The sequence below is a fragment of the Gobius niger genome (assembly GCF_951799975.1).
Source record: "Gobius niger genome assembly, chromosome: 4".
Classification (NCBI taxonomy): domain Eukaryota; kingdom Metazoa; phylum Chordata; class Actinopteri; order Gobiiformes; family Gobiidae; genus Gobius; species Gobius niger.
The window spans coordinates 2,289,728-2,306,082 of NC_136855.1; the positions used below are offsets into that span (position 1 = coordinate 2,289,728).

The 16,355-nt window shown below is 43.5% G+C and overlaps 3 protein-coding genes across 3 annotated transcripts in view; all 3 read left to right on the top strand.

Annotated features, from left to right (window-relative positions):
* Positions 1-16,355, top strand: part of LOC306962382 (NACHT, LRR and PYD domains-containing protein 3-like) — a gene marked incomplete at its 3' end in the record, with an annotated part of 111,973 nt that overhangs the window by 17,181 nt on the left and 78,437 nt on the right. The gene's annotated exons all lie outside the window — the stretch shown is intronic.
* LOC306962312 (neoverrucotoxin subunit beta-like) lies at positions 262-4,415 on the top strand (the record flags this gene model as incomplete). The annotated part of the gene is made up of 5 exons (XM_079555433.1): positions 262-450; positions 516-683; positions 809-855; positions 3,870-4,303; positions 4,374-4,415. Exons 1-5 carry the CDS (start codon positions 263-265, stop codon positions 4,413-4,415), a joined length of 879 nt encoding a protein of 292 aa, XP_079411559.1. The 5' UTR covers position 262.
* On the top strand, positions 12,837-15,525 carry LOC306962313 (C-myc promoter-binding protein-like; the record flags this gene model as incomplete). The annotated part of the gene is made up of 5 exons (XM_079555434.1): positions 12,837-13,121; positions 13,345-13,462; positions 14,333-14,495; positions 14,817-14,881; positions 15,194-15,525. The coding sequence occupies 5 exons, from the start codon at positions 12,837-12,839 to the stop codon at positions 15,328-15,330; spliced, it is 768 nt and encodes a 255-aa protein (XP_079411560.1). The 3' UTR covers positions 15,331-15,525.

A 16,355-nucleotide genomic window follows, 5' to 3' on the forward strand; every position in this document is an offset into this window, starting at 1 on the left:
GAGCTGCTGTAGCTCCGCTTCACAATGAAGCTAATCCTCGGTGAAAAGCTTCTTGACGCTCCGTTAACCAAGTCTCAGACAGAGCTATAACAGCACATTTATGTTGTAATGTGTTCAAATAATCATGTATTTGAACACAGGCTTCTACAATTCAAATGAAGAAGAGAAAATGAACCAGACGTTTCTATATTACTATTAAATTCTGCGTCTGTGTAATATTTACAAATATTTTTTTGCCTCTTCATCGTGGCTCTGGTCTCTGATGGTCCTCTCTGTCCTCAGTCTGAGCCTCTGTGGTCTGTCCCAGAGCGTCTGTGCTCCTCTGGCCTCAGTCCTCAGCTCCTCCAGTCTGACTCACCTGGACCTCAGCAACAATGACCTCCAGGACTCAGGAGTGGAGCTGCTGTGTGAGGGACTGAAGAGCGCCCCCTGCAGACTGGAGACTCTCAGGTGAGACGCTCTCATGAAGGACTCTGTCTGTGTCCACATCAGAGGCTAATGCTGTGTGTCTTTAGTCTGTCTGGATGTTTGGTCACAGAGAGGGGCGGGGCTTCTCTGGCCACTACTCTAAGCTCCGCCTCCTCCCATCTAAGAGAGTTAGACCTGAGCTACAACCATCCAGGAGCCTCCACCGAGCTGCTGACGGCTCTACAGGCCCCACACGGGCCCCTGCAGACACTGAGGTGAGGCCTGGTCCTGGTCCTGGTTCTGGTTCTGGTTCTGGTCCTGGTCCTGGTCCTGGTCCTGGTCCTGGTCCTGGTCCTGGTTCTGGTCCTGGTCGACAGTAAACTGGACTTGTGTGTTTCAGGCTGGATCCTGCTGGAGAACGGTGGATGGTCCCAGGTCCAAGAAAATGTGAGTCTGATTCATTCACAACATTTGTTTCATATACAAATGAAACGAAGAAAAATGACCAAAATAAATAATGCGACAAACACACTTTGTCACAATGACAAGGGAAAGAAAAATACTTAGCGGTATATGCAGTGATTACTTCAAGACCTTTGTGTCTGTTTATTTTCATGTTCAACTACATTTTTCAGAGACTTGAAACATTCATGCTAACTTGTTTCTAATAGAAGCACAAATCTTCCATTAGCGCTAACATGATTGTGAATGAGCTCCACAGTAAATCTGTAGCTTGGTTGTGGGGTTTGTCCTCCCGCTGCTGCTGGTTCCCTCTCAGCCTGTGGCAGCTTTATTCATGGTCATCAGTCACTACAACAATCCCACCATCAAAATGAAATGTGTGCACCATTAACACTGCAATCTTTGGACATGGGCCGACCAGGGAAGAGTTAAAAAAGTGATTCCATTTGCTTCATGGAGTCATGTGAAAGTCATAATATCAAACTCAGACGTGTGCAATTTCACACTAAACTGTTAATCCTTGTTCAATGAAGGTTCTTGAGTCGTCGTCTGGACTCTGTAGTTTAAGTGTTGAACGTTTCGCCTCTTCATCCAAAAGGCTTCGTCAGCGACACTAAAGTTTCAGCTCAGCCCGCAGCCCCTCCTCTTTGGTCTTGCCCTCTGCACTGGTGGGCACCTCTGTAGCCCTATGTCTGAGCCCTAGTTTGTGCTGGAGTGGATGGTTTGAGTCAAACATCAAATATCAAACCCAGGAATCAAACCCACTCACTGGCTCAGATATGTGGACGACACGTGGATCAAAAAAACAATGAGACGGCACATCAGCAACAACAGAACAATAATCTACAGTGATCAGCTTTGAAGAGTTCAGGACACATCGATACTCTGGAGTGAGCAGGTGGTTAGAGACGCTCTGCTTCAGAGGTGTTTCCTCACAGGTGAGAGTAACGGTAGTTTCTGGGGAGGAGCCGGGCCTACCCCAACTCCTCCCTTTGGTCTTTATCTGGGCTGCGAGCTGAACACATCAGATTAGAGCTCATTCCCATTGTTGCACATGAATAAAATCACTGTGTTTTCTCCTATTGAATATAATGGAAATAAGTCATATATAATAATAAATCTCACTGAAATACGGCATAAAATCACTTAATCTGTGACATCAGGGTTTCATTTGGAAGAAAATGAGTGACATTTGACATTTTTACTGTTTTTGATGAATTTAAACTTTTTTGACAGTGTCAAATGCCAGTGTTGTTTCATATTCTACAGTTTATAAACTCTGTGTTTATGTGATAACCAGAGCGCGGGGGGCGGAGCCTCATTTTTTTTTTTTTTGGCTAAAATAACCTGGACAAAGAGCTGCAGTCTGGATTTATTCTCGTGTTTCCTCAGGTTCACAAACCTGGGCCTCGTTTTCAAAACCGAGACTTTTCTGCTTCAAAACTAACCACTGATTGTGACGCTCCCACTCAGCTGTTTTGGTGTTGAAGATTTTAAACTGTAAAAATCTTCACACTAAACATTACTGTCGATAAATCACTTGTTCATTTGAAAAATATTCATATATTTTATAGAAAACACAAAGACAAACAAATCCTGTAGTTTCCCCTGGGCCACAGCTTCAGTATCAGCCGACTGAAGATACAGCATCTGTTACAATGTTAGAAAAGTGGAAAATTTTGAAATCTAGAGAAAATGTCAAATTCAGCTCCTTTTCTTCCAAATGAAACGCTGACATCACAGATATGTGACTGTTTTCCTGTATTACAGTGAGATTTAAAATGTGAAGTTTTATGTGAGAAAAGTCCAGGTTCTGCCATGGCTCCATTATATCCTAATGGGAAAATAACAGGATTTCATTCATCTGAATCTGACTCTTGTTCTTCAAAATGAAATGCTGACATTATAAATGTATGACTTTTATATGGAGACAGGAGAGCAAAGAAAAGTGCAAGTCCTGAATGTCTTTATAATGGAAGTCAATGGAGCCAAGAACATTTAGACAGAAAGAATCGTCACTACAGAAAAACTACAAATGCAGTTAAATCAATATTAGGTCAAACTTTGACACGTCCAAGGCTCTAAACACCATCAAAGCCCCAGCTCTACAATGTTTATTATTCAGAAAATATTCAACTTTATATGTTTTTACTCAGACATTTTGTAAAGTTTACAAAATAAAACTGGCATTTAAAGGTTAAAATCCATTAAATAATTATATGTTTGGTAGTTTTGGAAAGACATCGAGTAGTTCAATTTTATTTTATGGGATTTATGTAAAAACAGTAGAAACAAATGTGTCTGTGGTGATGTTCTGGCTGTTTTTAGGCGTGTGTCGGTGAAAGTCAGAAACTTTGACACAAGTTTAACGACAATGGAGCCTTTGAAAACCAGCGGAGCTTCAGGAACTTTGAGCCCAGACAGAGCTCGCCCGCTCAGCTACAACTCACTGCGTGGGCGGCGAAGTGGCCCGAGCGGCCGGATCCTACTTTCACTTGGGATTGAACTGACCATTGGCTTTACTTTACAAATGGACATTTCTCGCCTCAAATCGCCTTCAACGTGAATTTTAGAGGAACAATAAAACAGGCAACATTAAACTTGAACTTCAGACTGGGTAAAGGGGGCGGGGCCAGAACAACATCCGGGGATTGAACTGTTCTCAGTCTGATGTGAACTTTGACCTGGAACAGTTCTCGGGCCGGCTCTGATGACGTTTCACGAGTACTCGAGTACACGAGCACAAGAACCAGAAACGGCCTGTGTCTTCACCTCAGCACATGACTTTACTGCACTGCTGTCCGCCCCAGGGCAGCTGTGGCTACATAGGTGACCATCAGTGCTTAGTCCCTGCAGCTGTGCTCTTGTTTATTCTTCTGGTTATGATGATTATTGTTCGACTGATTTTGTGCCTCATTTTGGCTTCAGATGGTTCATATCTAACGATGATGATGACATTTATATTCCACTTTAGTCATTATTGTGTTTGTGTTTCTCAGATTACTGTAAACTCACTCTGGACCCAAACACAGCGAACAGAGATCTCGAGCTGTCAGAGGACAAACGGACTGTGAGACGAGAGAACACACCTGAGCCTCCGGATCATGAGGACAGATTCACAGACTGTCCTCAGGTCCTGAGCTCCTCCGGCCTGAGGGGGCGCTGTTACTGGGAGGTGCAGTGGGAAGGGTATGAGGGTGATATCTCAGTGAGTTACAGAGGAATCAGACGGAGAGGAGACGAGAGTCGGTTTGGAGAAAATGATCAGTCCTGGACGATGAGGATCAAGGAGGGACAGAATTATTTCTTACACAATGAGAAAAAACAGCCAGAGATTTCCTCATTGGTGATTTACATTAAAATCTACTCCGATCGAGTGGGTCATGTTGGTGTGTTCCTGGACTCTGAGGCTGGAGCTCTGTCCTTCTATGACGTCAGCTCTGATGGAAAACTGTCCCACCTCCACACCTTCATCAGCTCCTTCACTGAGCCTCTGTTCCCAGGGTTTGGACTGCCATGGTTTTTGGCCTCTGTGTCTCTGGTGAATGTGTAAACAGGAAGGACACGGCGCCCCCTGGAGGACTGACTCATTCTGCTTTGGTTTTATTATTAATGAATGATTTGAATGTCTCTCTCTGACTGTGGGTTCATAAAGTCTGATCTTCTCCTGTATTTTCTTCCATATCTCAGAGTTTAAATGCAGAGTTAAATGCTGCTGGTCAATAGAATCGTACTGGATCATATTTGACATGAACTGAAGCCGGTGCACTCTCAAAGATGAAGGATGTCGTCTACGACATCATCAAAATGAGGATTATTTAGAGTCAAACATGTGGTGGATAAATGTTCCCCACGTGTGTGAAGCGGCTGAAGAACTTTTCAAAAGTATCAAATCGTTGATCTTTGCTGCTGATCACACATTGGGATGTTGTGGGTTTTAGTTCCTCATGAGTTTGCTGTGAGTAAATACGACGCTGAGGAAATGACGGTAAAAGAGCCAAGGAAACCATGACTGATCAGGTCCATTGTAACATTGATCAGTTTCAACTCTTTAGCCTGGATTGTTTTGGTGATTAAACATCATTTCTTTGCAGTATTATAGTCATGTCAACAGCTTTTGCATCTAAAGAGATAATATGTCAAATAAACATTAGGATGATTCTGTTCCAATGCTCCTAAAGGTGCTGTAAATGCTTCTAATTCCACCAAAACATACATTTATTACTTCTATTCTCTTATCGTCATCAACACTGTTGTTCCAATCACAACATTTTGGATCAATGTGTTTCTTTAGTTTCTCTGCCTGAACCAGGGTTTAAAAGTCTGTCAATGAATTTAGCCAAAATCAAGGCCTTAAATGTCATTCAAAAGCATGAATTGGACTCAAACTGGCATTAAATCTAAATCTACTGGAAAACCATGACATTGCTCTACAATATATACCGTATAAGTTCATGAAAAAGACCAAAGTTATGTCTGAATCTAAAACAGTTTCCCCAGTTTTGTCCAATTCTTTTTCTTTGATGAAATGTTTGTAAATGTTCATTGAAATCTGCACAGATTGTTTTCTGCCTTTGTGTCATTCCAATCTAGTATTTGGGCATTAAAAAGCCTGAAATGTGAGTTGCTTCTGCCTGAATAAACCCTGATGTTTGAAGAACACAAATGTGTGAGAGACTCAATAAAGACGTGAACATAAAGTCACATGGCTCCTTTCTTTCATCTCCACTGGTGCATTTGTTGATGTGGCTCTTCAGATTCTCCACAGTCGTGACTCTTTTCCTCAGACTCTTTCCTCCAGACTCACATGTCACATGTGTGAGTGTTTTCTTTACAGTCAGTGTCCTGGAGCGTCTTCAGGGACATGTCCTCCTGTGACTGTCCACAAGTTCAGGCGCTGGAGGAGGGAGTACTCAGTTACATCAAGTACATGTACTCAAGTAACTGGACTTTTATGGTATTTTCTTTACAAATATTACAATTTTCACATTATTTCATGTTTTGTTTCTCATCATTTATGTCACAACTTGAATCAAGCTTTTACGCTCAGTTACTCAAGAAAGACTTTTTGCTCTTACTTGAGTCATTATTGGGGCCAGTACTTTTGACTTGTAGGCTACTCGAGTACCGTTCCTTTTCCTTGAGTAAATATTCTGTCCGCTCGACCACCTCTGACCACGTGATGTCCACACTAAGCTCATGGGGAAAGTGCACAAAGCTGACATGTAGAGAGCACTTTTAGAACATGAGCTGCATTACGTGTGCTCACTTTGTCCTCCTCGTATATGTTTGGATGGGATTATTTACAGAAAAGGAAATGTGTGAAATATCTTCTTTTTACAGCGAGACACCGATGTCACCGACTGAAGGAGGAGCAGCGACTTCCCCAATAAAACATCCAGGTTTTACTCAATAAAATCAGGGTCAAACTCTCCAATCAGAGTTCACTGCAGGCCCGGAGCCGAGGCAGATCTACCACGCTGAGGCGGAGTCACCGGGATAGGGCGCCCTCTGCTGGTACAGGCGGATCCACCACCGTATTATACATGTGATCTTTTACAGCTGTGTTGTTCGGGTCAGGGTCTGTTCTTTGCTCTGACGGTGAGGCGTCTGTCTGGTCTGTGGGAGAAGCTGAAATGCGTTCACAAACGTTTCAAATACTTTTCTTCACAAACTCTTTCTAACAAACGCGAGACGCTGCGTGATCTGAGGCTCCTCTCGGTTCTCGGGGCCGTGATGTGTCCGCCTTGATCCAAAAGGTGCCTTTATGAAGTTCAAATTCATATAAATGCCCATTGATTCATAAAGTCCGGTTCAGTAGTTCCGTAAAAAGGCTGAAATCACACACAGTGAAGCGGCCGACGACCTGTGGGACTCAGGAGCGGCTCCCCCTTTATAGAGCACCACCACAGCACCTCCTAGTGGTGACACATGGTGACACAGCTGCTGTAACAATACTGGACTTTCATATTTTTTCAAACTCTTTTCCACATAATGATGTTAATCCACTTCAGTTCTGCACAAAACAACTAAAATATCCAAATATTTATATATATTGACTTCCATTAGAAAGTCACTTGTTCATGGCTCTGCCGTCGCACTATAAAATCCTTCATCTTGATCATTCGTGGTTTCTTCTGTTCGGAGGAGGTCACATTTACTACTGAACACTTCATTCATCAAGCGACTGATGTGAAAATGCCAACGTGGGTTTGGGGAATATTGGATTGATGAAGCAAACACACGGGCACTCACCCAGACCAGCTCAGATGTGCTCCATCGTTTAGGACACAGGCCCCGCCCACTGCTCCTATTGGTCAGCGTCTGTCAGGGTCTGAGTGAGAGACAGGCGAATCTAACCAATCACAAAGTCGTCCCAGCCAACGAGCGAGGAACATGCTTCTCTTTGGTCCTCATGGCGGGGAGCTGACGATGCTGTCATGGTCCTGGCGCTCATTAGAAAGAGGACTGAGGACATGGATTCTTCTGTTTGTTTAAAGAGGACACATGATTCATAAGAGTGACTGTAAACACCAGGAGTACCTCTGCTGTCCTTTGTCACTACAGCAGCTCTAGAGTCTGCTGGGAAACAACGCTGTGCTTGATAGAAAAACATGTGTAATAATTCCATGTAAAGAAAGTAAACTCTGGTTATTATGAAGCAGCAAAAGCCAGACCTCATCCATGACCGTGAGCGACATCATAATGACCACGCCCACTTTTGCTCAATGTTTCACAATCTGAAGCTGCTCAAGTGTGGAATGTGTTTTGGAGAGTATGTTGCTGTCTTTAATATGTAATAATAAATATGTACTCGTGTCCATTTGAAGCAGCCTAAAACATGTACAGTAGGGGTAATCCTCCAGCGAGTTACTCCTGACCCTGCCTTCTGCTGCTTTATATGATCATGCTAACATGGGTTTTAGAAAAAGATGAGCAAAAAGACGCATTTAGTGGGAGGAAAGATGAAGGAAACGATTGGTTTTCCTCGTACCACAGTCAGAACAATAACACATCCAGAAAAAGTCTGTATTTTAAAGTCTGCTTTGATTTCCACCACAGACGGATCAGTTAAAGCCTGAACCACTGAGCGCTGTTGTAGTGACACTCTGCCACTAGATGTCACTGTGGAGAGACTGTTTCAAGCTGTGATTCGAAGCACAAATGGCTTCAGCTGCTTCAGTGTTTCATAAAGCCCGACTCTGGATGTGACTCTGAAGCTCCTCCACAATGCTGAGCTCACTCTGCTCCACCGTCACTTCTTTGGACTCACGTTTGTGTCGTCCTTTCAGACTTCAGTCAGACAAAGCTCATCCAAAACTACGACTCACATCACGTTTTTGTGGAGGGATAAGATCCATTCAAATGACCCGGCACTAAAAACATGTGAACTTCCTGTGATGAAGTTTGTACGAGCCTCATGTTGAAATGTTCTGCCAAAGGAACAGCTCCAGGTCTTTGTCCCTGTGATTCAAGAAAATATATATATATGCAAGGTTGACTGAGCCAGTTTTAGATTGAGATTGAATTGACGTGACATTTTAGTCTAGACTAGCATTAAGATGTGGAGTAAAAGAAAATGATGTTGTTAAATAACTAAGACTAAATGAAAATGTCATCATGAACACCGGCCAAAGTCTGATTTGAACATTTCTGCTTTAAACAGGCCAATGTCTAAAGATAAAAACAACAGACACTGCTGTCCAAATGGTAGAGTTTCATTTTCTCATGTGATTATTATAAGTCTATTTTTGCTTCCAGATCCTGAAACATCTGGATTGGTTCTATAGGCGTCTCCCAGTCACGTGACCAGAAATGCAAGCGCGCGACATTTTGAAGGGAAGCAAAAATGGCCAATGCAACAGAAAACGATCGCGATTCCACACAATTATGCAGCGTTTTTTCACCTACATCTGTCACGACTCACTTACAAGGAAATGCAGCACTTGGATCTGCAAACAAACTGTCATGGTTGGATATTACAGACCCAGACACGCTTCAGCCCAGTTATTTACTGAACAACATCCCTTCACTCGAGTTTGCCCATATTTACATAGTACATAGTTTCTTGATAGATTTTCCGTCTTCATACACAGGAAAATCATTAAAAGCATAAAAAAGCCTTTCTGCAAACAGATGTTTTGAGTCAGGATGGGCATCGAATACATCTGTATGGCGACCAAGAAGAGGATATTCTCATTATCAGGAGTAAGGTAAGTTACTGACACTTCGCTAAACCAGCAGGCTAATAGGTTAGGTTAATTTATTTGTACCCGTGGGTAAATTCTTTTTGCAATTCTGAGAACTAGACACATTATACAAAGATAAAACATCACACATGTTTAAATATAAAACTTGTAAGTGCTCCAGATACTAACAGGATGTGCCTTTGGTACAGAAACAACTGAAGTTTAAAGGAATAGGCCACCGTTTTTACATACTGAGATATGTTCTTACCTAACCTTAGACGAGTTAATATATCCCCGTCTGGTCTTTGTCCGTGCGCTCTGCCAGGCAAACGGAGCCTCTCCCAAATGTCATATAGCTCCAAAAAAGCTCACGATAGAAGCTACCAAGCTCTTCCACGTGTTCCCTATTTAAATAAAGTTACGTGAAGTGTTTTCAAGCGAAGTATATTTACACAGAAATGTAGCATGTCGATTTTATAAGCAGATAAAAAGGGGGACTATATTGTGAGGCGTATGTGGCTGCGTATGTGCTCCGTTTGCGTGACAGAGCGCACGGACAAAGACCAGACGGGGATATATTAACTCGTCTAAGGTTAGGTAAGAACATATCTCAGTATGTATAAACGGTGGCCTATTCCTTTAAGCCACTTGACAGTAACAAAGATAAAAAAGCCGTGTCAGGGGTGATTTGATCCCGACTTGTTCATAAAGGAAAGGGCAGCGGGAACAAAGCTTTTCTTAAAACGGTTCGTGTGGCTCATTGGCATCAAAAACCGACGCCCAGACGGAAGCATCGAAACTCTGAATGCAAAGGTGCTCTGTGTCTTTACGATGCTTCGTGCCGTCCTCTCTAACTGTCTATCCTGCAGAAAGTCCAAACTGGTCTGAGGCCGAGGACTTTACTTGACCACTTGACCAGCTGATTCAAGGCGTTTTTGTTTCTAACAGAAGAGCTCCCGTACCAGGCGACCAGGCAGAAAGCTCGGGTCGCTTCGATGAATGCCCGATAGAAAAGTGTCATCACAGTTTGATCTACATGAAAGAAGGACAGTTTCCGAAGACAATACAGTCGTTGGTGGCCCTTTTTACAAACAGCAGCACAGTTTTCATTCAAATTCAGTTTGCAATCAATAATTGTTCTAAGACACCTGTAGGACTCCACACACTCCACTGGCTGTCCCTTTATATATGTTACAACATGTGGGAGAGCGCTCTTCCTAAAGTCGATGATCATATCTTTTGTTTTTGCAACGTTCAAGAGAAGATAAGACTCATCACACCATTTGACAAAATCCTCAACAACTGGGCCATGCTGACTTTCATTTTTGTGAAGTAGACTCACAATAACTGTGAAGTAGACTTACAATAACTGTGAAGTAGACTTACAATAACTGTGAAGTAGACTTACAATAACTGTGAAGTAGACTTACAATAACTGTGAAGTAGACTTACAATAACTGTGAAGTAGACTTACAATAACTGTGAAGTAGACTTAAAATAACTGTGAAGTAGACTTACAATAACTGTGAAGTAGACTTACAATAACTGTGAAGTAGACTTACAATAACTGTGAAGTAGACTTACAATAACTGTGAAGTAGACTTACAATAACTGTGAAGTAGACTTACAATAACTGTGAAGTAGACTTACAATAACTGTAAAACAATACTGTTCTGTAAAACACACTGAATTGAACACCAGCTTGTTGTATAGATCGCTCTTTCACAGATTAACGAACAGTAAATCTCACACTGACAGTAAATCCTTCTATGCTACAGCAGTTTTCAATAATTTGATGAGATATCCGATTGAAAAGTACAACGGGACCCCATTAAAAGAGGAAAGACATGAGAAATTCTGATTTGCATCCAACTGTGCAACAAGTTTCAGGCATTTCAGCGGTTTTGAAATGTAGATTTAAATGAAACGTGGGTGTGAGTTCATCTGGAGGTCATTAGCGTGTGTCCCGTCCAGATGGAGGAACTGAGTTGGCGTGACGTCATGCAGGAGGCACCTATAAGTGGCTCCGGAGTATAAGGCCCTGTCCCAACACTCGCACTTCCACCCTCGCGCCCCTCATATGCGCGTTCCCGATGGTGGGTGCGAGTGCGTAGGGTGTCCCAATCCTCCAGAGGGGTCTTTGGCCCCGCCCCCTTCGCGCCGAAGCATATTGCCCATAATTCTTTGCGGTGCAGATTAAAGAGACAGAAAAATGGCTGCATCCGCGGATCTTGCGCCGAAGGAACAAACCTCAGCACCGTTGACAAACCTCTCACACCAGCATGTTCTTCAATCTCTCATTTGCAAAGTCGTTCCTCTAAATGTGGCTCCAGCTTTTAGCCCGTGATCAGCTTTGTTTTGTTTTCTTCTAAAAGTAACCTCTGCTTCTCGCTCACTCCTAACTTTCTTTCTGCTGCTCCATTAGCCTGCAGTGCCCTCTAGTGGCAAAATTATATATTTGAATTTAAAAAAAAAATCTACATCTTAGTCGCTCCGGAGAATAAGACGCAGCCCCTGCCAAACTATGAAAAAAAGGGCGACTTATAGTCCGGAAAATACGGTATTTCTGACAGAAATACTGTATGAGGAACATTTTGTTGCAAGTTAAACATGTATAATTGTCCAAATTGCACTGCATTTTCAACGACCAAATTTCGATGGTGGATTGAGCCAGGTTTAAATGTATGGTTTTATTTAGTGACACATCAGGCCTTGTCTACACACAGCAGGGTGTTTATAAATCCACCCTGCGTCTAGAAAGAAAACTTAAGTCCACACAGCCCTGCTTTAACCTCATAAGCCCCGCCTTAACCCAGTGCATTTTCTACAGGTTTTTTTTTGTGTCCTTTATTTATCCAGGATAAAACTCATTGAGATTAAAAATGTCTTTTTCAAGAGTGTCCTTTACCCAAATCTAAATCAGCACTTCCATTGTATTGACTCTTCTGTCAGAGCGCGAAGTCCGTTCATTAAGCGGAGAACGAGGGAAAATGTTCTCCGCCTGAACAATCGATAAAACAACACAGTTTTTCTCAATGCAAAGACAGATTTAGTGGCAGAGGTGACCTTCAGCCATTTAAAGAAGTACTAAGCAACGTGTTTACCTTTATAAATCCTTCCCGTAGTCCCTGTGGGGGAAATACAAGTGTTTATGGGATGATTGGAGGGTCTTTCATCGCCCCCTGGTGTCTCTGGACAGAAAACCATGTTTGCAACTTGACTGCCACCGGTCCGGAGAAAGCAATACACACTAATGGAATCACGAAGAAGAAGCTAACATGCTAACGGGCAAAGCTAACTGCGGGCTAACGTCACTTTAAACAGTATTTACAGCCAAGTTTGAGTGAAAAAAAATATTTCCATTGTATATTTGGATGCACAGTAACCCTCTCTCCCTTCGCCTTTCCTGTCAGCGAAGTATTTACTCTCCAAGACAATTAAAAAGTTAAAAAATTGTAACTTGCTACTACACCTGCAGTTGCGCTTATGGCCTCTAGGGGGAAGAGTTACTTGCTTTAAAACAGCCTAAAACTCTGGTTATTCATGTCCACACTCAGACGCATTACCGGACTTTCCCAAAACCTTCCAAGACTGGAAAGTGTGGAGTCTGTAGGAGCTACTGAAACGTCTTCCACAGAGGAAAAGATCATGTTTGGATTCCAGTGTTGTCAGGGGGATTCCGTGCGTGAGCTTTTTACTTTGACGTTAAAACTAAACCGTTAAGGACAAAAGTGGACCCAGATCTGAACCTTGACCACTGCATTTAGTAAAGAAAGGATGGTTTTGTGCTCTGGTCTCTGTCAGGAGCCGCTGGGCGCAGACTGGTCGTCCCAGCGCCCGGAGCCCGTGACGGTGCCGTACCTCAGCCCTCTGGTTCTGTGGAAGGAGCGGGAGTCTCTGCTGGAGAACGAGGGGGCGTCCTGTGACTGTGTGAGCCCGCGCTGGTCGACCTTCACCCCATCCTCTTCTGGAACCTTCTGTGGTGCTTCAGGAGGCTGCAGCTGCCGTGGCACCTGCCCCGCGCTGCTGCTGAGCTCCCAGCACTGCAACAGGGACGCTCCGGTGAGACACACTGTGGACCAGGATGACGCTCTGACTAATCTCTTTATTTGTTTGATGAAATGTTTGCAAACCCGAAGAACAAACAATTTCACTTTTTTTCTATGTTTGTGGCATTGAACTATCGTATTGGGGCGTTAACGATTGCACTAAATTGTATGTATGAACCCTGTCATTAACATGCACAAGTCAAAGCAGGTGGTGACCCCGCTGTCTCTTTCTGCAGGTGTCTCAGGAGCTGACGTCTGACGACAGCAAACACATCCTGGTCCAGATTCTGTGGGACGATCTCAAACTGCACCAGGACCCGCTGCAGCCGCTGTATCTGCTGTGGAACTCCTACAGTAAGACCTCCAACCACGCAGACACGAACGTAAACCCGGCTCAGGCTGTTATCGAGATTCACCTCTTACCCACCGTGGATTTTCCCCGGCTTTACCCTAATCGAAAAGCTTCTCGCCTCATTTGAAAGCTAAGACCTACAAAACTGATCCCAACTTTTTTTGTCGCCACATTTTTGTCACAATTTTGAAGTGTTTTATTGCTCTTTGGTCACATTTTTGTTGGCTTTTCATCCTCGTTTTCATTCCTATTAGACAGTGTTTTCCAAGAAGCTTTTAGATTTGGGTAAAGCCAAGCTGGAGAAAATGTGGGAGTCGAGAGGTTGACGGTAGGAAATAATGTGTACAATGGACACGCAACATTCGCACTTCCCTTAAAGCCGTACTAAGCAACGTGTTTACCTTAATAAATCCTTCCCGTAGTCCCTGTGGGGGAAATACAAGTGTTTATGGGATGACTGGAGGGTCTTTCATCGCCCCCTGGTGTCTCTGGACAGAAAACCATGTTTGCAACTTGACTGCCACCGGTCCGGAGTCACCAATACACACTAATGGAATCACGAAGAAGAAGCTAACATGCTAACGGGCAAAGCTAACTGCGGCCTAACGTCACTTTAAACAGTATTTACAGCAAAGTTTGAGTGAAAAATAATATTTCCATTGTATAATTGGATGCACAGTAACCCTCTCTCCCTTCGCCTTTCCTGTCAGCGTAGTATTTACTCTCCAACACAATAAAAATGGTAACTTGCTACTACACCTGCAGTTGCGCTTATGGCCTCTAGGGGGAAGAGTTACTTAGTACTGCTTTAATTCTCCACTAGATGGAGACAATTTCGTCTGGTCCAAGTTAAAGCCCTGTTTGTCTGTCAGACGTGGGGTACCCGAGCCCGCGGCCGGTCCCTGAGCAGCAGAGGTCGTTCAGTGAAGACGTCCTGAGGGGAATCATCCGAAACGTCCCGAGGAACGACCTCAACCGGCCGCTCAACCAACTGCTGCACCTGCTGGGACTCACACTGGGCATCCACCGCCAGAGGTAGGAGCGCACTGGGACCAGAGCCGGGGGTCAAGAGGTCAACTGGTTTTAGATGTAGCTGATGATGATCCAGCCTCTAAAATGAGCTGTCCTGACCTCCGTGTAGGAGTAGCAGTGCGCACTAGTCCAGTAGAAGTAACACAACTGCTTTTTGATCATGTGTGGTTGTTTCTGCGTTGGGCAGCCTGACAGTTAGTTCCTGAAGCAGGGTTTAGCATGAGCAGCTACTTTGTGCTAATCCAATGCCCTCTGATCTGACTCTGCTCTGATCACATGTAGTGTGTCCTCAGCCTCAGTTGCTTTTATGTTTCGATGTTTCAGGAGCATATACAGAGACCTCCTGTTCCTGTGTCTCGTGGCTCTGGGCCGAGAGAACATCGACATCGGTCAGTCCACACCTGAACACCGTCGACCCAGTGTTTCAACGGCAATATAACGAATCTTGCAGGTGCAGAGAGATGTATTTCAAAGATTGGGCTGTAAGAAATAACGCTGCTAAATCCTGATGAACTGCTAATACATTGGTCTCCATTGAAGGTGAGACGCTGCCGGTGAATTTCCCAAATAGTTCTGTAGAGAATCAGCACAATGATTAAACATGTTATTTTGTTTCCAGGTGAAAGTTTCTGTGTTGCCAGATAGAACCAAAAGTGTGACTTATTCTCTGTTGTTTGTGACGCTGTTTCTCTCCCGCTCAGACGCGTTCGACCGTGAGTACAGACTGGCCTTCGACCGCCTCAGCTCCAGCTCCGTCAAACTGACCCAGAGCTGTGACACACCGCCCTCTGCTGGAGCGGGGGAGTGCAGGCGGCGCTTCGGAGAGCCCTACCTTTAACCCAGCGGACTCTCACCAGGCCTCCTGTGGAAAACAACCAGCTTTTTAATGAACCACAGGAACGCTTTCAACACTGGCAGCCTCGGACTCCGCACATTTTCTACTCAAGGTCCACAACTGTACACTAGCGAAAGAACCGTTATTTATTTATTTAACGGCACTCATACAGACGCCCTTCATGCTCGTGCTACAAACGGGAATGAGCTTTAAACGGCAAACAAGTTCATGAGTGTGTTTTTTTGGACAGGTTTTTATGAGCTTTAAAGACATAATGTTACAATGTTGTTGTTTTTAATATTTCACTGGCTTCTCTTTGTTCTGGGTAATGCTTTATTTTAGTCCTGTTTCCTGCTTTTGACAAATTAAACCAAATTAATACCGACAATACAAATACAATCAAAACATACGGCGGAAAGTACTTATGTTTTTGTTTCTCAGTCATTTATGGCATAAAAGATCAAGGGATGTAGATTCAACACAAACAGCTGTGATGCTTTTCAGGCACAATTCCTTTGATGAGGCAGAAAACTGGGAAACAATGGAGAATCGCTACATTTTAGTCATGTGGGCACAGGGTTTCTTTCTGTAGGGCGTTGAATAGTCATTCGGTGAATTGTGCCAACGTTTAAGCCTTTGAAGTCTTTACAAAGCATTAAACTAAACTCAAACTGGCATCAAATCAGGGGGAAATAATGTAATTCCTCAATTATTATTATTGCAGAAGTTCATTGAAAGATTCCATAAAACTGGACTTTGGAGCTGAAGTCTATCCCTTCGACAGTGATTTGGAGACTCCAGGAATCACTAGTCCCTGAGTTTTGAGAGCGGAGTTCTCTGGTTGGAACGATAGCAATGGTCCAAAGTTTGTGTGTCCAATTTGCTGAACATAATAATACATTTCTCAAAGTGTAAAATGTTTATAAGCTGAACCTACGACTTGTGTTTATGGGTTTAAAGTGATTCCTGAAGGTGAACCGCTGTATTTGCCTCTTCATTCTGAGAGAATGAAACGATCTCTTGAAAAC